Source organism: Manis pentadactyla, chromosome 5 (assembly GCF_030020395.1).
Source record: "Manis pentadactyla isolate mManPen7 chromosome 5, mManPen7.hap1, whole genome shotgun sequence".
NCBI classification, from domain to species: domain Eukaryota; kingdom Metazoa; phylum Chordata; class Mammalia; order Pholidota; family Manidae; genus Manis; species Manis pentadactyla.
The window spans coordinates 130,636,995-130,660,331 of NC_080023.1; the positions used below are offsets into that span (position 1 = coordinate 130,636,995).

A 23,337-nucleotide genomic window follows, 5' to 3' on the forward strand; every position below is an offset into this window, starting at 1 on the left:
GAGCCAGGAATAACTTCTGAATCACTACTACAGACAATATAGTACCAGAAAATCACAATTAGAAGCAGGAAAACCAAAAATTCTTATAAAAACAGCAATTACTTCATCTGTGTAGTTTATTTCTATGGAAAAATTTAAGATACAGTTACCTTAACATGTATTTGCTGAAAGTAAAATAAACATTTGGGCCAGTTTTTCTAATCAGTAGTTAAACTTGATGTCCAATGGTCTATTCAGATATTGTACAAAAACCAGTTTAGTGAAAATTGGTTAAAATGTTCCCACAAGGCATTTTAGTGTCTTAGATTAACAAAATTAGCCAATATATCAAAAGTCAACAGAAATACAGTTAATGTAATTTGGACCCCTTTCTAGCTCAGTACTTCACATGACCCATTACCACTGAAGTCACCCTGGAAACATACCCCTTTTTACCACTAAAACTTAATTCTATGATTCAGGTTTCAGAGTGTCTCTTTATATATGGTATTATCACAGAATACATACCTTTCATGGTAGTTACAGAATTTTTCACATAAGATCCCTAATAAATTTAATATCTAATGAAACTAACAGACACAACTACGTTTTTCAAAGCCTTGAGAAATACTTTAATGTTTCATGAAAGACAAAGGCAGAAAAAAAATTTGTATATTTTCTCTTAGAAACAGTACAAGAGGAGGAAAAACATCACCATCAGGAATACATATTCATTAGATTCAAATACACTACATGTTAGATTAGGGCTAGAATGTAAAGTTCATTAAGTATAAATGCTTCTTTTTTTGGACAGGGGGAACCCTTATCAACAGTCTACCTATACATCTGCAAGTGCCTAGAAAATGGCAAAAGTTCTTATTGCCATCACTTTTAGGATGCTAGGAGCTTCCCACTCGATTTTGCTATTTCTCACCTCAAGAACAGTTTTTTTTACACATAAACTCAGGACATGCAAAAAATAGTTTTTTGTTAAAACTGAGGCAAACTTTCTAAGACTTAAAAATTCTGTCACCGATTTATTAAAACATCTTTTGCTTTCATTCCAAAAAAGAAAAATAAAAAGGGTCAAGGTAAAAGTTCAAGGCTACTTTTAAACGAATCTCTTAATATGGCTCTCAGCAATATATATTATTGCCTTTAAGTATTCATAAAGCAGAAATGTTTCCTGGCTGATAAGTAATGAAGTAGAAGGTAAAACAAACTTATTATCATTCATCTTTATGGCTCTAATAGAAGATCCATTTAAGAGGGAGAAAAAAAAAATTGAGAATGTTAATTGCACTTCAGAAGGGTAAAGGCGAGAGAGAAAAAATGACAGTAAATTTTTTTTTTTTTTTGGTCCTTAAAAACTTCCCTTTCCTAGAGCTCTAAGGCCACATAAACCAAGGCTTTGCAATAGCTCAAGTGACAATTTACCTAATCAGTGAGGCAATCACAGAAAGGATTCCATGTTTACTGATTGCACTAATCAGAAATCACTTTTCAAATATAGTTAATTGACAAGTTTATCAACTGAAATGAGGAGAAGTGACATTGCGGTTCTCTGGGTTGCAGGAATGAAATGCTTTATTCACACTGAATATTCACAGCTGCACTTGACTCCAGCAAGTTATTTAGGAGTCCCCGGACAATTACTCACCCATTGGCCAAAACTGACACATCCAAGACAAAGCAAAGAAAAACAGTAAGAAACACCTATGGAGACACTTGAAAAAGAGGTGTCTGTTTGACCAAATGGCTTTCTTGAGTGTTATTTCACACCACCTGAAGAAAATAGCTATAATACTAAAAACATTTTAAAAGATGGATTAAACTGTTTAGATCTCAATTTTACTAAAACAAACTATTCCTCACCAAATTTTAAAGTTCAAAATTCTATAAAAAAGAAAGCTGATCTTTTATCATTTATTTATTGTTTTCACAGTATTATGTGCTAGGTACTGTTTCAAGTGCTTAATAACTTAACCCATTTATTGTGGATATACTGTGAAATGTGTTTTATCATTTTAGAAAGGAGGAAATGCAAGAACAGACAAAACTCTGCCTCAGGGAGACTGGCTTAAAAATGGAGGCATGAAATAAAGGTCATATATGACAAACCCAGAGCCAACGTTACAGTTAACAGCGAGAAGCTGAAAGCTTTTCCTTTTAGATCGGGAACAAGACAAGGATGCCCTCTCTCCCCACTTTTATTTAAAATAGTTCTGGAGGTTCTAGCCATGGCAATCAGACAACCCAAGGAAATAAAAGGCATCCAGATTGGCAAGGAAGAAGTTAAACTGTCACTGTTTGCAGATGACATGATATTGTACATAAAAAAACCCTAAAGAATCCACTCCAAAACTACTAGATCTAATATCTGAATTCAGCAAAGTTGTGGGATACCAAACTAATACATAGAAATCTGTTGAATTCCTATACACTAATGATGAACTAGCAAAAAGAGAAATCAGGAAAACAATTCCATTCACAACTGCATCAAAAAGAATAAAATACCTAGGAATAAACCTAACCAAGGAAGTGAAAGACCTATACTCTGAAAACTACAAGACACTCATCATGAGAGAAATTAAAGAAACCAATAAATGGAAACACATCCCATGCTCGTGGATAGGAAGAATTAATATTGTTAAAATGGCCATCCTGCCTAAAGCAATCTACAGATTCAGTGCAAGCCCTATCAAAATACCAACAGCCTTCTCCAACGAACTAGAGCAAATAGTTCTAAAATTCATATGGAACCATAAAAGACCCCGAATAGCCAAAGCAATCCTGAGAAGGAAGAATGAAGTCGGGGGAATTAAGCTCCCCGACTTCAAGCTCTACTACAAAGCCAAGTAATCAAGATAATTTGGGACTGCCATAAGAACAGACCCATAGACCAATGGAACACACTAGAGAGCCCAGATATAAACCCAAGCATATATGGTCAATTAATATACAATAAAGGAGCCATGGACATACAATGGGGAAATGACAGCCTCTTTAACAACTGGTGTTGGCAAACTGGACAGCTACATGGCAAGAGAATGAAACTGGATTACTGTCTAATCCCATACACAAAAGTAAACTCAAAATAGATCAAAGACCTGAATGTTAGTCATGAAACCATAAAATTCTTAGAAGAAAACATAGGCAAAAATCTCTTGAATATAAATATGGGCAACTTTTTCCTGAACGCATCTCCTCGGGCAAGGGAAACAAAATAAAAAATGAACAAATGGGACTATATCATGCTAAAAAGCTTCTGCACAGCAAACGACACCATAAGCAGAACAAAAAGGCATCCTACATTTTGGGAGACTATATTTGTAAATGACATATCTGAAAAGGGGTTAAAATCCAAAATATATAACAAACATGCCTCAACACCCAAAAATCACTATTAAAAAATGGGTGGAGGATATGAACAGACACTTCTCCAAAGAAGAAGTTCAGATAGCCAACAGGAACATGGAAAGATGCTCCACGTCGCTAATTGTCAGAGAAATGCAAATTAAAACCACAATGAGATATCACCTCATACCAGTTAGGGTGGCCAATGTAGAAAAGACTAGGAACAACAAATACTGGCAAGGATGTGGAGAAAGGGGAAGCCTCCTACACTGCTGGTGGGAATGTAAACTAGTTTAACCATTGTGGAAAACAGTAGAGATGTTCCTCAAAAAACTGCAAATAGAAATACCATTTGACCCAGGAATTCCACTCCTAGGAATTTACCCTAATAATGCAGGAGCCCAGTTTCAAAAAGACATATGCACCGCTATGTTTATTGCAGTTCTATTTACAAAAGCCAAGAAATGGAAGCAACCTAAGTGTCCATCAATAGATGAATGGATAAAGAAGATGTGGTACATATACATAATGGAATATTATTCAGCCATAAGAAGAAAACAAATCCTACCATTTGCAACAACATGGTTAGAGCTAGATGGTATTAGGCTCAGTGAAAGTGATTTCACTTATCTGTGGAATATAACAACACAGCAAAACTGAAAGAACAAAACAGCAGGAGATTCCCACAACCCAAGAATGGACTAACAGTTACCAAGGGAAAGGGATTGGAGAGGGTGGGAAATTCCTTTCTTGATAGCTGGCAGTGTTTGTCTTGTCTCATTATATAACTGTAGCCAGTTTACTATGCTGCAATGACCATTCTAGATTAGGCAAGTTTTTTATCCAACACGCCTCCTTACAAAGGTAACAGGAAATAATTTAGGAAATGACATTGTTGCCTTTTAGAAGTCCAACCTCACAACCCTAAGTGTTTCTAAGTTCTCTTATAACTAAGGGCAATTAAAATTCATTAACCTAGCCTAATCTTTCTTCAACTTTTTACATTTCTGGCTTGTATGCAGATGGTCCACAATTTTCTTTCTCCAACCGGCTCCTCTCTCTCCTGAGCAAGTATCAGACCCATGTTACTACCAACAGACGACTTCAGCATCTTCAAGCACTTCAACCTCCACAAATATCAGACTCATCACATTCTTCCATTTTCCTTCACCCTCCTGGGTTCCAAATTCTGTTAAAGACCTCATTAGTCACCCAGGTGTCCCCAGTGCACATATGAGTGAATCTTGAATCTTCTCTCCTCCTTACTCAGTGCCTTTGATTATCAAGCCCTTCGGTTCCTCCTCTTCTACCTTCTCCACTTTGGATCCACTCTGCCATAGATCTGTTCAGATTTTCATTCTCTCTCCCCAACTAGAACCACCACGAAGTCTTCCACAGCCAACAAAGAGAGTTGTGGTTCTAGAAAGGAGATGTAACTGGGCACCCTTCTCCTTAAAAAGCTTATTAAAGCTTTTACAAATAAATAAAAGAATTGCAAACTGTAATAAATCAGCAAGGGACAAGAACAGGCAATTTATGAAATAAAAACTGGTTAGTAAAAATGTAAGCAAAGCAACAATTCAAGAAATCATTATCTTAAAGATATATTTATTATTATCCTCATCAAAATAGCAAGAACTTTTGAAAGAGGGTAGTATGTGGTATTGGTGGCTGTTGGATATTAGAAATTCTGCTGCTACAGAAAGTACATGCTGGTACACTCCTACCTGGAGGTTACTGTGGTGATAATAACTAAAAGTCTAGAAATTCAGCATAGCCTTTTGATCTAGCGTAGAAATTTAGATCATGTGTAGAAATTGAGCCTACAGTAAAATTAAAAAAGAAATTTACTTTAAAGGATTATTAGAAAAAGAATATATGTTTAAAAATTAAGCAATATACTTCTATATAATCTATGGGTATATACTGAAACAAAAAGGAAATCAGAAAATACTATGAACTGAATTATAATGAATATACGACACAAAACCAAATGCATATATGACCCAAAACTAAAGTGATCAGAGGGAAATTTACAGCATTCAAGTGGATATATTAGATAAGACTAAAAATTAATCACGTAAGTCTCCATTTCAAAATATTAGAAAAGGATAGCAATTTAATCTCAAAGAAACGAAAAGGAAACAATGAAGACAAAAGCAGAAATCAATTAAATAGAAAACAAATATACAATGGGGGGGAATCAACAAAGCTAAAATTCAGTTCAATGAAAGAAAAAAAAAACCCTAAACTAATAAAATTAAATAGGACCTAGTAATAATAATCAAGAAAAAAGAGCAGCAGTATACATTACCAATATCAGGAATTAATTTTACAGTCTTATAGTAAAAGTAATGAAGTATAAAGGGTATAGTATGAACAACTTATGGCAAATTTGACATTTTAGAAATGGATGCATTCTTACAAAAAAGGGTCTTACTAAAACCAACATAAGTAGTAACTAGAAAATCAGAATTACATCTAACTAAAAATGTCAATCTATAATTAAAAACCTTCCCATGAAGAAATTGCCAGGCTCAAATGGCTCCACCACAGAATCCTTGTAAGGATTAAGGCATGTCAACAATCATACAGTAACCCTTCCAGAGAACAGAAAGGTAGCAAACACTTCGTGTGTTATTCTAAGCTTACTAAAATCTGACTACATGCCCTGTACTTTAGGTTAATTATTTCTCTCAGCCTGGCATATTCCAAACTCCCCCTTGAGGGCTTAATTTAAATTATCACATTATTGCTGATATTTTTCTGTGAACCTTTTCGCTCCTCCTATCCTCACCCCCTTAGACAAGATGTTAAATTTGAGTCCCAGCACTAATCCTTAAGTGACTCAATGTCTACAAGTCAATAGGAAGAGGGCCACTAGGTTCTTGCTCTAAATCAATCCCTACCTGACAGAACATTTCCTATTTTGTAATGATGTAATTAAAACAGACTCTAACTGGAATAATTCTAATCAAAGTATCTTTGTAAGTATAAATTAATTACATCTAAGAAGAGCTATAACAATGGCAAATGAGGAGTTACTGGAAGTGGTTAAAGCAGAGAGAGCACCCACTATCTGAAATAAAATGCACAGATGCTAACAATAACTGCCAAAGTAGGAACTACAAACTGCAGGCCCCCACAGCATGAAATTCTGTACCTCTGGTGTGACCCTGATTAATAGAAGACCTTTCTGACTTCTCTTACTGTTGTAGCAGGACCCTTCAGGCTAGAAAGGGATCTCACTGGTGATGGAGCACTGGGATTTACATGAACGCCCACTCCCCTCCCCTGCTACACACTGAAGTGATTTAATTTAAAAGATTTTACATAAGCAGCTGTCTAGGTGGTACTGGGATAGATTATGGTGGCAGTAGACCCAGCAACTGAGCCTTAGGAAGTACAATGGAAGGAAGCTGCTGAATGAAGAGCACGTTTTCACTTTTGCTACCCAAACCTCTTTTCAGATCTCTGTAAGGTTTACTCAATGTAATAACCTCAGACGTTCCTCATAAACATCATCTTGAGGATTACTGGCTAAATTAACCCAGAGATTATGCCTCATTCCAGCATCTGGCATCTCAATATTTTTTCCAGTTTGGAAGCTGTGATATCATTGTGGATAAAAGAAAATGGCCAAGAGCCCTTAGAAAGAAAGGAACTGATAAAGAATGTGTCAATTAACATCTGGCTTAACAATAAGCTGGGTACACTTTCACCACTTACTGACAGAAGCTCAAGGTATTTTTTCAAAGTGATTAGACTCTCCTGTTGTATGAGGTATGGCTTGATATTATGTATGTGGAAATATTCAGATACATTACTTGCTAAATCTTATGGGGAAGCAGCTAAGTAAACTACTGCACCAAGCAGATCCCCACAAGGTCCATTAAACTCTGTGTCCCTTCTGTTTCACTAAATAGAATAAAACCGTTTAGTCCATAGTTTTCATGATGGAGTCTAGTCATGTTACATTCAGTGTCACTAAGCCACATAACCAAGGTACGCAGGGAGAGAAAGAAAGACAGAATACACTGAAAACAGAGGTCCTGAAAGACTGGGACCTTTCGAACCCCTTTCTTCCTGGGTATTACATCTGGAAAATCTAGGCTTCAATTTAAAATTGGTTTGTAACTTACTGAAAACAGTGGTAGGCACATGGCATAAATACTTCCCAACAATCATCACATTTATCTGGCCCTTCTTTGACAACTATAATTTTAGTTTAGAGGAGTTCTGAGGGTTCTCTGCAAGAGTGGCCCCTTCCTCTCTTTTTTTAATGAAATATTTAAAACATTCAAAAACAATTCAAATAATATGACATTTAGATTTAACAAATGTTAGCATCCTGCCACACTGCTCTCTCTCCCTGCCCCTTACCCCATGCTGCCATTGTTTAGCAACCAGACAACTGAGAATGGAGAAACAAAGGTTTCAGGAAGAAAGTGGTTTTGAGAACTTGTCACATGACTTACACTTTCTTGATAAATGAGCACAGCCATGGAGCTCAAAAATAACAAAAGTGGGAATACAATTAAAAATTAATGCCAAATCTATGAAGTCTAACATTCAACCATTACCTCCCTTTTCCACTGCAATCTAAATGCCATGTAAATTATCTTTATGGTTAATTTCTAAATGAACATTTCTAAATGAACCACTCGCATTGTCCACAAAACAAGTTACAAGGGGTCAAGGAAAGGCCATGGTTTTCACAAAATCACAGGGTTAAAGGCATATTACTACCTAAAACAATGCCTGGCTTTACCTTAAGGTACTACTGAGACACAATTTGGACCAAAAAAGGGATACTGTTGTCTTCCAAGTAATTAAGCTGTTAAAATTCCATATCCACTGCACCTGATTTAATTGCCCCAATACTTACTTTAATAGAATAAACAGCAATTCATTCCACATTCCTCTTTCTGTGCATGTTCACTTGGAAGCAGATTTATAAGTGAAAATAAGAAATCCAATTCATATTATTTAAGTAACTATATACAGTCAAGATAAAAATATCTGACCTTGCATCAAGTATTATTATAATTCTTCTAAGACTGTATGTTTTTAAGTCCACTATCTCTTCCCTGGTAACAATAAACCTCTTTAGCAATGAAGATTAGAAACCAACCTTTGTTATACTATTTAATTTAGCATATAAAATGACCAATTAGTAAAAACTTACTTGACATCAGTTTTGGAATCTGGGCCTGTCCTCTCAAGAGTGGCCTGTATAAGTTTCCCTGGTAAGCCGCAGATGGTGGTGGTGTGGCACCGCTGTAAACACCAGTCCCGGAGCCTCTTGGCATAACGTGGCTAGAAAAGGACCCCCCGATCCAGAGAAGTAATTATTAATAGATAGATCCATCATATCACAGCTGACACAAATTAAACACTAGATAGCTGTCTCTTTACTACTAGATCTGATTAAGATAGGGCAAATTCAAAACATATAATTAACAAAGTTCAAAACAGTAACTGATGGTGACAGGAAATGTTCACTTGTCACACCAAGACTCTTATTTGATAACCTTTTAAATATTTATCTCAAGCAAAAATTAATTTAGATCTATTTTTCTCTTATGTCTTATATTTTAGTTTTGTTCTCAAGGACACATGCTGCTATCATTGTATACACTACTACTCTGTATCTTGCTATTTTCAATTTATTAAGTCAAACATTTCCTTATGTCTTTCACAATGTTCATAATCATAATACATACACCTACAGAATATCATACTGATGGCTCATATTTTACTAAACCATTCCTCTCATTTAGTACTAATATTGTAGATAAGAATGTACTAGAGATATTTGGGCCAATAACACTGTGCTCCTCTAAAATTATTTTACGATAAATTCCATGAAGAATGAATTTGGATCAAAGTTAACAGTATCTTCAGAACTCAGAACTCTAAACTGTATTTAGTGGTACTACTATGATACGTTACCAACAGTTAAAATAATGGAGGCATAGACATGGAGGCATACAGTAGGTCAGTAATGTACACAGAAATATCAAGTGTTAGAAAAGGCATTTAGATCCAGACATTTAGGATCTTTACAAAGCCCATGCTCTTAACTGCTATGCAAAACTGTCCCTTACTATTCACTCTTTTAAAATACATGCTGATGGTGACCTACTGCCTAAATCTTATTGTGAATTATAAGATTTTGTTCTGAGTTGGAAACAACCTATTTATGAGTATCATTCCTAATTCATTAGCATAACTCACTAATATTTCCCCCAGCCTGTTGCTCTTAATGCCAACTTTACCTGACATTGTTTCAAAGTCCTCTCTCTCTATATATATATACAGTTATCTCTACAGCTACGAAAAAGACAATTCAAAAGCTAGTAAGGCAAAGAGTAAAAAAGAAATTCACAGAAGAGGAAGTACAATGACCAGCAGACACATTAAAGAGGACTGATCTCACTAATAGGCAAAGAAATGCAAATTCAACGAGAGATCATTGTTTGAGTACTTGGTTGAGCAAAAATCTAGGCAACTGGTGCCTCTATGTGATTAACGTGTTGGTTAATTCTTTAAATGTACTCTGTCATACATTAATTTGGCAAAACTTCCTTGATGGTAAAGAATATGTTTTATTCCTTTGAAGTAACTGTCAGAAAGTAACTTTCTTTTAAGAGAAAAATAATAGAATTCTTAAGCAACATATAAAGCGCTATGTAAGCCAAAGAAACAGTGTGTTTTTAAAAATGAAGAAAAGCAGAGAAGTATGAGTCATTAAAATATCTGCAAAGCAATTGTATTTAATGGTCTCTTAAATATTTGTGGCATAAATCCTTGATTTAATGCTTTGTGGGTGACTCAGAAAAGGAAGATATACAAAGGACAGAAGCCTACCGCTCACCCCAAAGTCCTGAATGCTGCCTGGTCCAGATGGACAGGCCGTCGGTCCCGGTTAAAACCAAGCTGAGGCTTCCACTGCCTTCCATTGCTGGACTTTTCCCAGTCACTAGGTTTCAGTACTGGTGCTGGTTTTCTGACCATTTGAAAATACAATATTTAGTTATAAGAACAAACATCATTCACACAAAATAAATCAAGACAGTTTATATTTTGTAACTGCATTGTTGTTACCTTGCTCCTGGAAGGATTACGGCTTTAAAAATGAAATCTTCAGCGAACTGTGGGTCTTTAAAATAAATACTAGAAGAGAACAATACACAACTTAATGATTTTATTGTATTCCCATGCTTAACTATCATGTAAACTGAGGAACCTTTCATACTTAAAAAGAATAACTAAAATTCAAGTCTTCTCCAAAAATTATTTTAGTTAATGGTTTTGTCAAATAGCTAAATATTTTCCTCACCAAACTATCACCAATTCCTAATGTATATATATATTATGTAACTTTCTGTGGGAAGTCATGTTTTAGCCACCTGTGGGTGATGATGGAGAAATAACAGGCATTGCACCAACTCCCGAGAAATCCCAGTATGACAGCAGACACAGGCTGCAGAACTTTACACCAATGACAGCAACCAAAACACCTCTCATTCTGCTTAGTCCGTGGCAAAGACTTTCCCTATAGCATCTTAAGGAAGATTAGATCTTGTTGCAATAAAAATAAATATGCAAACCCCAACAGAAACACTTGCAAACAAAAAATTAAACACAATAATCTGTGAGGGGTGGGGGGAACTAAACTTCCCAATGGGATCCCTATATCCTGCTCTACTAACATGTTTGTTTGTTTTTTTACAATCAAACAGTCACAATTTGAAAAGTATACAAAGGCTTATTTTATAAGTCTGTGCACTCAACTTTGTGTATAAGCTGGATCAAATTTACTTTCTGGCGGTGTGTGTGTGTGTCCCAAAGGCTGGTTAAGTACACAAGTCCTCCTTTGGAGACAGCAAAAGTCTCTTTCGGGACTCTTTTGGGACTCTGCGTATGTGCCAGATTTTGACTTAAGGATGTTCACAACATCAGTATTCATAGTGTTGAAAAACTGTGAAACCTAAGTATATGAATAATAGTGGACTGGCTGAAGAAGCTATGGTCCTCCTTAATGATGGGATCCTCAATTGATATTTTAAAAAATGTTTTAATAGAATAGTCAATGACATTGGAAACACATATATAAACAGACTATACATATACTCATCAAAAGCTTATCAGTGATAGTCTGCACAAACATCTCCTTTGTGCTTATTATCTTCCTAAATTCCTCCAATCCTCCTTACAGATTGCAGTTGCAATACCAACTGGAAAAGGTGTTACTGAAAAGGTTTTACTGAACCTGTTGACACTGTAGGTGTAGCTAACTTGTATTCTTCAATTACTTTATCGCAAATACTAAGTTCTCTACTAAGCAAGGTGACTTTAGGGCAGGGTAAGGTACAGGACAGGAAGGGTTGAGGGAGTTAGAGGGTGACAGAGAAAATGGTAGTTCAGTATTTGGGTTTATCAGGGCTTTGCAGATACACAGTAAAGAAAAAATTGGTAATAAAGCAAGACTTGCAACTTGCAACTAAAATATCACAGAACAGTTATCTCTGTGTCACCAGGACTTTTCAGCAGTTTACCAAACAAATTTTTGGTAACCACTGCATACACAGTCTCATGGTGGGCATAGGGGTACAAACACTGCCCAGGCATTGAGCCTGCCTCCCTTTCTAATAAGGGAAACAGGAAATGCTTAGTAACAGTTTTGTAAGGAGGAAAGTGGAAAAGGCAGTAACAGGCACAGAAAAGATGCTGAGTTAAAGCACATGAATGCACTTGCCTTCCACACACACTTCCTTGTGAATGTGGGATAAAAAGCATGTGTGTGTGGGAAGGGAATTTTTTCACCCTGGGACCAAGGAAAATGACAGGCTCTTAAATCAGAGCCTATGATTTAAGGTGGGGAAGGAATGATTACAGGACGGGAGAGGAAATAAATGTAACAAAGAAATGGAAAGGGGTTCCAGGATCAAGGAGTAACTCATTTAATTGAAGCAGCTTTCTCAGTGGGAATCTGGGATAAAAATAAGACTATAAAAAATGATTTGAGTGACCATATTCTCAGTTCTCCCAAGGAAGCTACATAACTATTACGATTCTGAAGACACCAAACACAAACTGATTTGTTACATGCAACAAATGGTTTAAGTTTTCAAGGCTTAATTCTCAGGTGGGTCCCCAGTTGAAACAGGCTGAACTGGGTTACTGTCATCAAAGGCTTGTTCTGACCACAATGGGAGCCACTTCAAGTTGTCAGTAATAGGGTAAAATCAATCAAAGATACTATTCGGAAAGAACCACCCATCAAGTGTGTAAGAGAGCAGAGGGAGAGAACTAAAAGGAGGTCATTGACGTTGTTTAGGTAAGGGTCTTCCACATGCACGTGAGGTAGGAATGCTGGGCAAGCAAAATAAATGGCAGGGCTGGAATTGGAATGAAGATCAAGTTCAAGTGAGAGCTTGAGATGAAGATCTGCCAAGTTACGCACAGAAAGAAATGAAGCTAAGAAAATGAAGCAGAGAACCAAGGTAACAAGTTCCGGGAGAAGAGAGAATCCCCTGGTCACAGGGAATCTCTCCCAAAGGACAATCATTCTAACAAGAATTTTAATAATATAGCTGAAACCATTATTTGGGAAAATAAATCCATTTATTTATTAAAAATGTGGACTTTATTGTTAGTCAATTATTCAACAGAACTGTTTTACAACATTCCGTTATTCATGCTCATGCTCTCAAAGACAAAAAGTTTCCAAGCTAATAAGAAAAAAATCTCTGAGACCTCTTCTACTCTTCCCCTCAGAACTGCACTCAACAGAGCATATATGCATTATATAGTACAAACCATTAGGAATCAGAAAAAGAAGTAGCTAAAAATAAGTTTGGAGGTCTCTATTGAAGGGGCAAGGGACACTAATCTCAAAGGTTAAACCATTCTTTTCCCTAGGATCTTTGAGAACAAACTGAAGACTTACTTTCTCCTAAAAATGAGTTGAGTTTTAACTGGTTGAGAGATAGTTTAGTATTTTAATTTGTTCCCCAAAATATACCTAAGAGCTATTATGCCTTTAGAAGCTAAAGAACAAAAAAGCTATAGCACAACAGAACTGCACTTAAAATGCACTTTTCCAATGTGGTGGCATCAGCCACAACTTAAACGAACCTCCTATGAGGGAAACAGACCAGAGAGGAGCCCATTAAGCAAAGACCTGAAGGGTAACTTTTTATTTGGATCACAACTGTTGAAGTTCCTTCATTTTTTTTTTTTTAGGTTTATGTAACTCGAATTCTTACAGATAGATAACTTGAAATAATGCAAATAATTTTATTATATTAAGATGCATAAGTAAGGAAAATGGAAATAATAAAGGTGAAGAAATACAGACTACTTTTTGACAAATTTCTACCACCAAAAACAAAAGGGATTAATTGTAGAGAGTTTATCAGGGGAAGGAAAGCAGTAACACTGAGGTAACACAGATACCCTCACGGAGAAAATGAGTTAACAAAGCAGCCTATGGACTCCACAGGCTGCCCAGCAGATGTAGAGAACTGTGTTTAGATTGATATTGTTTCATCTAATTCTGTAAACAGGAGAAGTATTTTTAACTACTACTTCAAGGTGGAACACTGCTGACTCACCCAACATAAGTTTCTATACACCAGGCCAGCTCTGACCCAGTAGTATAATGGATCCCTTCCTTGGTAGGTAAATGCCCTATTATTTTAATCACTTAATTGTCTTCATAAACACACCAAGGACACAATAAGTAAAAATTTTAAACAGAAGGATGCTTCAAAATAAGGAAACTGAATAGTGCTTTCACTTGTATCACAAGTAGCACTTTAAACACCAGTGGTTAGAAGAAAATACTGTGGCAAAGTTTCAACAGAAAAGGAACAGAATGTAAACATCGTTTTCCAATTCAGTTCAAGAATTATTTTTAGAAATGCTATTTTAAGTACTATTACTGTTTGAGAGTGCTAGCAAAGAAAGTTTCACAAAGAAAGCTGAGAACTCCAAATACCAAGTTTCATTTTCACTCTACTTTTCCCTGACAGATTCCATAATTAATGCTAAATCAGCATACCAATGTAAACTGTTCTTACAGGAAGGCTTTCATGATTCATATGCTTGACATTTCAAAACACTTAAGGAGTTTATAGGACTTAAGATGTCTTTTCTGACATTCTATCAGAAGAGGTTAGCCAGTTCAGTGTCCTACGAAGAATTACAGGCAGTGAAAGTTAAACCCTCAGAAGTGTTTTCAACCATTAAGTCTGTTACTGACTGCATGTACTTCACTTCCTTCAGGCTTCTGATTTTGTTATCTGCTTGCCAACCATGAGCCTTATAAACACGATAGTAATGGTTACATAAAAAATATCCATTTTCACAAGACATCATATTAAAAAAAAAAATCTCCTTGAAGAGATAAACATTCTATCCCTCGCTTCATCCAAAGGTGAATACAGAAAGTTTGAGAAACACTCCTCAAAAAAATAAGTTTGGACTCTTCAAGACTTGGCAAACACTGGTTCCAACACTATAAACAATTGCGCTTATAATGGATTTTTAACTATGCTAGGTGCTATGAGAGAACAAGAGAAATCTAACAATGAACAGATGAAAACAACATACATAAAGACTATAGAAATTATGGATAACCTTTTAGAAAAGAAGAAAAGCTATGAAGGGTAGGCTATAAAGGGAAAAGCATTCCAAACCATGGGAGGAAGCACAGTGTCCAATGGGATACTGAAGGGGAAGAGCCTGCGCAGCAAGGAAGAGGTGTCCTTGAAGAATTGTGGGGATTCAGGCACACAGCTATGGCTCTGTCAAATTCTGACAGGCCTTGAAAAAGCAAGAGTGTTAATTCTGTAACAATTCCACCAGCACTATAGAGCAAACAAAGATTTCTGAGGGGTTGTAGTGTTTATGAAAGATAAGCTTTATATCATATGCCAATAGATTCAGTGGAAGGAGGAATCAAATAAATCAGCTAGGAGATCCCTATAGTAATTCAGGAGAAAACACAAACAGGCTCAGTGGGAAGAGCCAAATAGGAAAGTAAAAAACATTCCAGAACAGTGATATAGATATAGGGAATAATGGAGAATGAGAAGCCAAGCATACAAGTGGGTTCCTAAGTCCAGGCAACTGGGGAAAGAGAGGCCTGGGGACAGAAATAGGGGTGTGTGTGCGTGTGTATGTGGGTGTGTGTCTACTCCCCCAGATGGATAGAAATTGTGTTCCTGCACTGAAAAGATAACTTTTCTGTAATTTTAAAATCATATGTAGCTTTTATATATCTAAAATTAACAAAGAATTATTCTCAAAAATGTCTAAGAAAATTACAATGGTGAAGAGCAGGATAAGGAAAATGAAGGGAGGTAGCTCAGTTCTGTTCAAAGTTAGGCTTCTAATGTTGAATCATTTATGTAATCAGAATTGGTAAAAAAAAAAAAGGCCTACATCACAGCTGACTGTATGTAGGAGTCCTTCTATGGACTTAAGGGACTTTAATAACCTCTGTAATATACTTTCTCAACACTACAAACAGGACCTAACAAGATGGGTGGGAAGAACCCACCTCAACTTAACTTCGGGACAACCTCCTCAAATGGAGAATAGACTATTGGATGTATCCAAATAGAGAAGGGAAAAAAATGCCAAGAATCAAAACAGAAATAAGTGGCAACTGGCATGGGAGGCTGCATTCTTAGATTTTTCATTTATAAAGCAAACACAACATGCACAAGCACACACACACACAAAATGAAGTAAACTGAATTTCGGCCTCAACAGTATGTAACCCTCAGGGAAAAAACTGGTAACTTTGGTGTTTCATGAATCTGTAGCAGATTAACTTACAATTTTATTATGAAGTTATTTTCAACATATACCTGTATATGTACCTAGACCTGGGATTACTCTTCTAAATTTAATAATCTTGTGAACCCCAATGGCCCCTCAGGCTCAAAAAGAACCAACCAACAACATCATCATTCAGATGAAAGCTCCAGGATTTGTCAATATTGTACCTCTTCCTTGGGCCAGTCTCTCTACCCTAATTAGAAAATTAAGTAGAAATAACTATTTCTAGAGGGCTAGGCAGGAGGGCCCTTGAAAAACTGAGGAGCACAAGCAACATGAGACGATCCAAAGGGAGAACCAGTGGGATTAACCAGCTGAAGCACTGCTGAAAACTGCAGACCCCTGGGGTTAACAAGCAGTGTCCACACTAGACCTGTTAGCCAGACTGCCTGCAATGGGGGTAAAAGCCCAGCTTATAATTCCAAACTCCACCCTTAACAAAGAGCCCACAGACAAAGTAAGGACAAATTATGTAAAGATAAACAAAAACTGTGCATATAGATAAATAAAAGCAGTTAATCAAGGAAGATTTTCCAAATTAATGACAGCTTTCTTTAAATAAAAGTTTTCTTTAAATAAAAGTTTTTCTAGGATAGCAGCTGCTATCTAAATTCATAAAGATAGGAAAATAAACACTTCACAGTGAGAAATCTAAGTAAAATCTAAAGTATTTCCTGAGTGAGAGACAGAGTGAGTGGGAAAGGAGGATTCAGTAGCTCTCCTCCCACCCAAAACAAGCTTTTAGGGAATCCTTGAATTATTAGGATATGTTGGCCTTAGTCCTGCTTAAAGATTGAAAGAAAATGACAACATAAACTCATGATAACCAGTCATTATCGTGATCAGCAGTCACATACAATAATTATGCAAATGAGCAGTTGTTCATGGATTTTTAAATAGCATCTGATATTTTACATCATTTTTTGCTCAATAGAAAATGCTGTCATCAGTGAAAAAATGAGTATAAATAGGTTTTCCAGATAGAAATTAACCCTTTAAGTTTCTAATTGTTGATAAAAATTTCCACAAATTCATTCTAACTCAATTAACCTAAATAAAGTATGTAAGTTCTTTTTTAAACTCTACAGGGCCACAATTATAAATATAATTAAAATAATCTGTTATAAAACAGTGAAGTTGTGTGGGTCTCTGGAATGTAGAGATCTATTTGCTCAGATACAGCAAACTACTCCTAGAAACCCCTACTTTCCACTCCCACTTTCCTAATCCTGGAAGAATTAAGAGGTTGTCAGGGGAAACCAGAAAGCAGGGAAGCAAGCTTGTTAAATCAGTAACCTTACCAATATACATAATTTAAAGTCAAGAGGCTCTGTCCCTAGGTCTGCAACACAGGGACTCTCCAATCTGAGCATTGGTGGAATAATAGCTGCCATTTCCTTATGAATCAGATGTTTTCTTAAGCTTATTTGCAACTTCAGAGCTGTATTTTGGACAAACGCTATGAGTTTTGGAAAACTTACCTGATTGCAGTATTCTGTGTCAGATCCCTTAACAAGGGAACAGGAGAACATACTATTCTAAAGAGAAAGAAGAGAAGAACCATTTATTTGTTCTTATGTAAGCTTTTATTAAGTAGAAGGTAAGATGTTGTTTTAGGAAAAGAGAAATCATTAAAATGCACCAATAAAAACAATAAAACCATTTGTATCTTTAAAAAAAGGAGCGTGTTTTCCATGTTTGTAATCTCATTAACAGGAAACTATTATGGACAAAAGGTTTACATCAGATTTTGTAAAGAATATCAAAACAGAGGGTTAAGGGAACAGATAACTGAATAGAAAAATGGAACTGGTACTTCGTAAATGAAAAAAACCAAATGGTTAATAAACACACCATATGGCATTCAATTTCATTAGTAATCAGAGAAATGTAATTAAACTGCAAGGTGCCAATAAGCATCCACTAGACAGAAAAATTAAGGTCATGACAATTCCAAGGGTTTGCGAGAACACAGAGCAACAAGACTGCACAAACTGTCACTGAGATTGTAAAAGACCGTCAATCACCTTGGAAAACCACCCAATATTATCTAGAAGAGATAAAGGTACATACATATACTCCATGACCAACAATTCTATTCATGTATATATACCCTTGAGTAGCAGTTCTCAAATCTGTGTCAGAACCCCTTTAAAAAAACTCTTACAAACAATCTTTAAACCTTCAAAGAGCTTTTGTTAACAGTGACTATGTTCTTTCAGTATTTACCTATTAAAAATTAAAACTAAGAAATTTAAAAAATACTAATTTAAAGACAACAGTAATAAACCTGTTACATGTTAACATAAATAACTTTTATATGACAAATAATTTTACAAAGCACAACAAAAATAAATGAGAAGTGTCACTGTTTTACATTTTTGAAAACTTCTTCAATATCTGGCTTAGTATCTATCTTAAAGCTGGATTCTCTACCTGCTTCTGATTCAGTATCTTAAGATATACTACATTTGCCTCTGGAAAAAAGAAAACTACATCGTAACATCCTAGCATTATTTTGAAAATAGTTTTAACCTTGTGGATTTCCTAAATGGGTTCTAGGGACTCTCCTCCAACCCCCTCCCCGCAGGAAGTGACATACTTACTATGCTGAAGACTTTGATCTCAAGTCTTTTTAGTCCAGCAGGTTTTCTACTGCTGTGCTTTGTTTTCCATTACTAGTAATAAAACATTTGGGCAACAAGGAGAAAAATGCTAACTAAACTTCCTCCCATTTGCCCCTATTACACACAAATGACTGCTTACTGATCTGGAAGAACCGCTTCTTCATCCAAAGAAAACTTTCCTTGAATCCCATGACATAGTTCAGGTGGTACGTCCACTGGCTGTGGAAAAATACATTTTTGGTTATATACCCAAAAGAATGGATGAAATCAGGGACTCAAACATATACCTGTACACCAGTGCTCATGGTAGCACTATACAATTAGCCAGAAGGTAGAAACAAACCAAATTCCCATCAACAGATGAATGAATAGACAAAAGGTGCCACATTATGGTGTATTATTCAGCCACAGAAGCAATGAAATTCTGGCACACGCTACAACATGGATGAACCCTGAAAACATTATACTAAGTGAAATAAGCCAGACACAAGAGGACAAATATTGCATGATTCCATTCACGTGAGGTACTAAGAACAGCAAATTCGCTAAGAGGAAGTGGAAGAGAGGTTACCAAAGACTGGGGGGAGGGGAAGGAAGTGGATTTAACATTGCCATGGATACAAAGTTTTTGTTCGGAAAGATGAACAAGTTCTGGAAATGGACTGTGGTGATGGTTCCACCCCACTGTAAATAGAACTTAATGTCACACAATTATACACTTAAAAATGGTTACTATGTTAAGTTTTGTTTTTACTTAACCAAAATTTTTTAAATGCATTCCTGATTAATTAAATAATTATACTGTCTGAAAACACTTCATGGAAAAATAGATGATACCTCTGTGGAACTTGTCTGGTACAGTTCGAAAATGAAGTCATGGAGTGGGTGATGTTTCCCCACAAATAAAACATCACCTCCAAGACTGTTTCTTTTAGCTGGGGGGAAAGTAAGAAAAGAATAAAGATCAAACAATTATATCTGCAAGAGTTAATTTTTAAGAATAAGAATCAGCATCTAATTTTTAAAACTTAATTATAAGGTTTACAAAAAATAATAGTGAGAGTCCTAAAAGTGTGGTATATTATCTATAGAAGAAAAAAAAAACTTTGACATTAAAATTTCAAAGATCAATGACTACCAGAAAAAATTATCATGAAAAGAAACCTGAATATAGTACTATAAGGGACAAAATTTATTTATATGGAACTCAATTTCTTACTATAAGAAATATATATAAACATTTTCTGAGGAACCAGAAATTGTATCATCTGATAACAAAAATTATTTTAAGGATGGTTGATAGAGAAAGTACCTCTACAGTTTTATTATACCAATATTAAATAAATTTTCCAATACAGCCCAGCTTTGTAATTACCCAATACTTTTAACTGTATTAATGACAGAAATAACATTAATACATAATTTCAAGTTAGCAATCTGAGGGTAAATGCGTTTTTTCAACCTAACCTTTCAAGCAAAGTTATTGGTATTTGGGGAGATAAAAGGGAAGAAGGGAGGTGGAGGAAATCAATTAATACCCTTCCAACAGGCAAAACTACTTTGTGTGTGCATGTCATACAAGAATCAAAAAAAATATTATTTAAATGTTGCTTTCTAATTTAACAAACACTACTAAGTTAAAAAATTTTTAATTAAACTTTTGCTACAAAGAAGTAAAGTATCAATGATTTATATACCCATTCATGGGAAACTGGACAAATGAAAAAAAATATCTATTTTCTTAAGGAAATGTAAAGTCTGTATTACATACACTCATCAAATGGAAGTATAATTCTTACTCTCATCTGGAGTGAGGTCTGGGTATACCTCTTCTAGGGCAGCTCGCAACCTTCGCTCATCCACAAATGGCAGCAGAGCAACACCTGGGGAAAGAAATGTAGACCAATACCCCTAGTTTTAGGATCACCCAAATTCCATCATTGGTCCCAATAAACATTTCTTGTGGGATATCCCACCAATACAAAAACATTCTGGAAGATTTAGCCAAATCTCAGTGTAAATATTCTCCATGTGGTAGTAGAAGAAAAAATTCTATGTATTTTCCATCCTTAAAATGGCTCATATGGAAAACCATGTTTGCTAATCTTAACTCTGTGATGATAAAATTTTTTAATTAAATGAACAAATGGCCACCTGGACACCAGTCTATGTTCTCCTCTTACTTATTAGGATGCCTCTGGGCAAACCAGTCAATCTCCCTAAGGTTTGAGCTTACCCTTTAATCTTTCTAGGACTTGGTTTCTTATGGAAAGAGAACATTCAACTCAAATACTCAGCAGATCCATTCAACTACAATACATGGACTGTCTTCTCCAGCTCTAAAATTGCATTGTATTCTATTTGCATTTTAAAATCCAACAATTAATTTACATACAAAAAATATTTAGAGACTTGATTAAATAACTTTGTTGAAGAATAGTAGCTGTTTGTTTTCGGGCTGAAAATTGCTCCCTGGAGTATGCTGGAATTAAGGTCACTGTTTTATTCGAACCTATATGCATGATTTTCAAAGCAGAACACCAGTAACACACTATTACCAGAAAAATGTATAAAGTTATTGAAGCATAAATATGTTCTCTGTAAGAGTATTTTAGCTAAATAAAAATGTTTGAATAGCAAGAGAAATGCTAAATAGTTTTGAAACACTGCCACTCTAAACTGTTGTATTCATAGTTATTCCCTTCAAAATGATGAGAAATGAAAGGTTTCCAAAGTTGTCATTAATTATTTTAGCTACCATATTTTCAAAGTTGGGAAACATGTTCACCTTGACTACCTGGTAGGGGAACACACATTTTTTAAAGTTAAAAAGAAACTAAATTCTAGTGTTAATTTTGAAGGGCCTCAAAAGTGACTTCAGGGATTATATTAACATCTGTCATCTGAGTCGGGCTATTTCAATTACTGGTAAACACTTACATGGAAAAACCTAGCGAGTTATTCAAATTTTATTTAGTCATACTCTTAAATTTATAATCATGAAAACCTACATTATTTAGCTTTTGTTTTCCAATCTACTAAATTGATGATCTAAACAAATTAATTATCAGAAAGATTTTCTTGTAATATCAACTCCAGGAGGTAACTCCAACTGGCAAGCAACCTACAGTGCTAATGACAGCAATAAGGTTATCAAGAAACAAATCAGCCCTACTGGCCAGGGTAGAAAGGCATGCCTTTCACTCAGATTTGATAATGGTAGTTTGAGAGTAAGCTAAAAATAAAAATGACAATAACAGCTACTTTTTCTAAGCACTTACGTCACATGCCATGTGCTCATTTAATCCTCTCAACAACCCAGAGTAGAAGTAGAAGTAATACTTAGGTAAACACAGTGGTCAGACTTTTCTGGGTTCAAATCTTAGTTCTGCCTTTGTGTGACTTGATCAAGTTACTTAAATTCTGTTTATATAAAATACATTTTTATAGCATTTAAAATAACTATTTTCTTCTTATATATACTAAGTAAATATGAAAACTCAACACTGCAAGTTGATAAAAATAAATGTTGAGTACCCAGATATGTTTTATCTTCCATCATTTTAAGATACACTAAACTTAGACAAGAACTTAATTATCATTACTTTCAGTATATTTTTAAAGATATATATGGGGAAATAATAGTACTAATATTAGTACTAAATATTACTTCTAATAGTACTAAATTTTACCTCCAGAGGTGTGTTTTGCCAGTCTAATAAATGAAAATATTTATATTAAATAGTACATAAAATATAAAATATTAAAGGTCTGAGTTTCAACCCATCCTAAAATTCATTTGGAATCTCAAGAAACCCCCAAAAGCCAAAACAATATTGAAAAAGAAAAAATAATAAAGCTGGGGACTCCCAACTCCTGATTTCAAAACTTACTTAATAAAGTAACAGTAATTAAAACAGTTTGGTGACATGAGGATAGGACACACATACTGACCCATGGGAAAGAAAGCCCAGAAACAAGCCATCACATATATGGTCAAATGATTTTCAACAAGGGTGCCAAGACGATTCAATGGGGGAACGACATTTTTTTCAACAAACAGTGTTGGGAAAATGTGCATGCAAAACTATGAAGTTGGACCCCTACCATATACCATATACAAAAATTAACTTAAAATGGATGAAAGACTTAAATGTACAAGCTGAAACTATAAAACTCTTAGAAGAAAACACAGGGAGGAAGCTTCATGACATTGGATTTAGCAATGATTTCTTGGTATGACATCAAAAGCACAGACAATGACAACAAAATTGTCCAACAAAAATTAGAGTTCATCAAAATTAATTAAGAACTTTTGTGCATTAATGGACATTATTCACAAAGTGCAAAGACAACCCACAGAATGGGAGAGAGTATATGCATATCATACATCTGATAAGACATATATAAAATACTCCTACAATACAACAAAAACCCAATTCAAAAGTGGGCAAAAGACTTGAGTAGATGTTTCTCCAAAGACATAGAAATAGCTAATGAGCACATGAGAAAA

General features: G+C 35.3%; 1 protein-coding gene across 2 annotated transcripts in view; it reads right to left on the reverse strand.

Moving 5' to 3' along the window:
- XRN2 (5'-3' exoribonuclease 2) overlaps positions 1 to 23,337 on the reverse strand; it is a 76,580-nt gene that overhangs the window by 8,733 nt on the left and 44,510 nt on the right. For both annotated transcript variants that reach the window (XM_036892156.2, XM_036892155.2), the window contains 7 exons: positions 20,624 to 20,707; positions 19,662 to 19,759; positions 18,964 to 19,043; positions 17,679 to 17,735; positions 10,447 to 10,515; positions 10,217 to 10,348; positions 8,525 to 8,655 (listed from right to left, as the gene is read on the reverse strand). In XM_036892156.2, the coding sequence (XP_036748051.1) occupies positions 8,525 to 8,655; positions 10,217 to 10,348; positions 10,447 to 10,515; positions 17,679 to 17,735; positions 18,964 to 19,043; positions 19,662 to 19,759; positions 20,624 to 20,707 (651 nt within the window). The remainder of the gene's footprint in view (positions 1 to 8,524; positions 8,656 to 10,216; positions 10,349 to 10,446; positions 10,516 to 17,678; positions 17,736 to 18,963; positions 19,044 to 19,661; positions 19,760 to 20,623; positions 20,708 to 23,337) is intronic.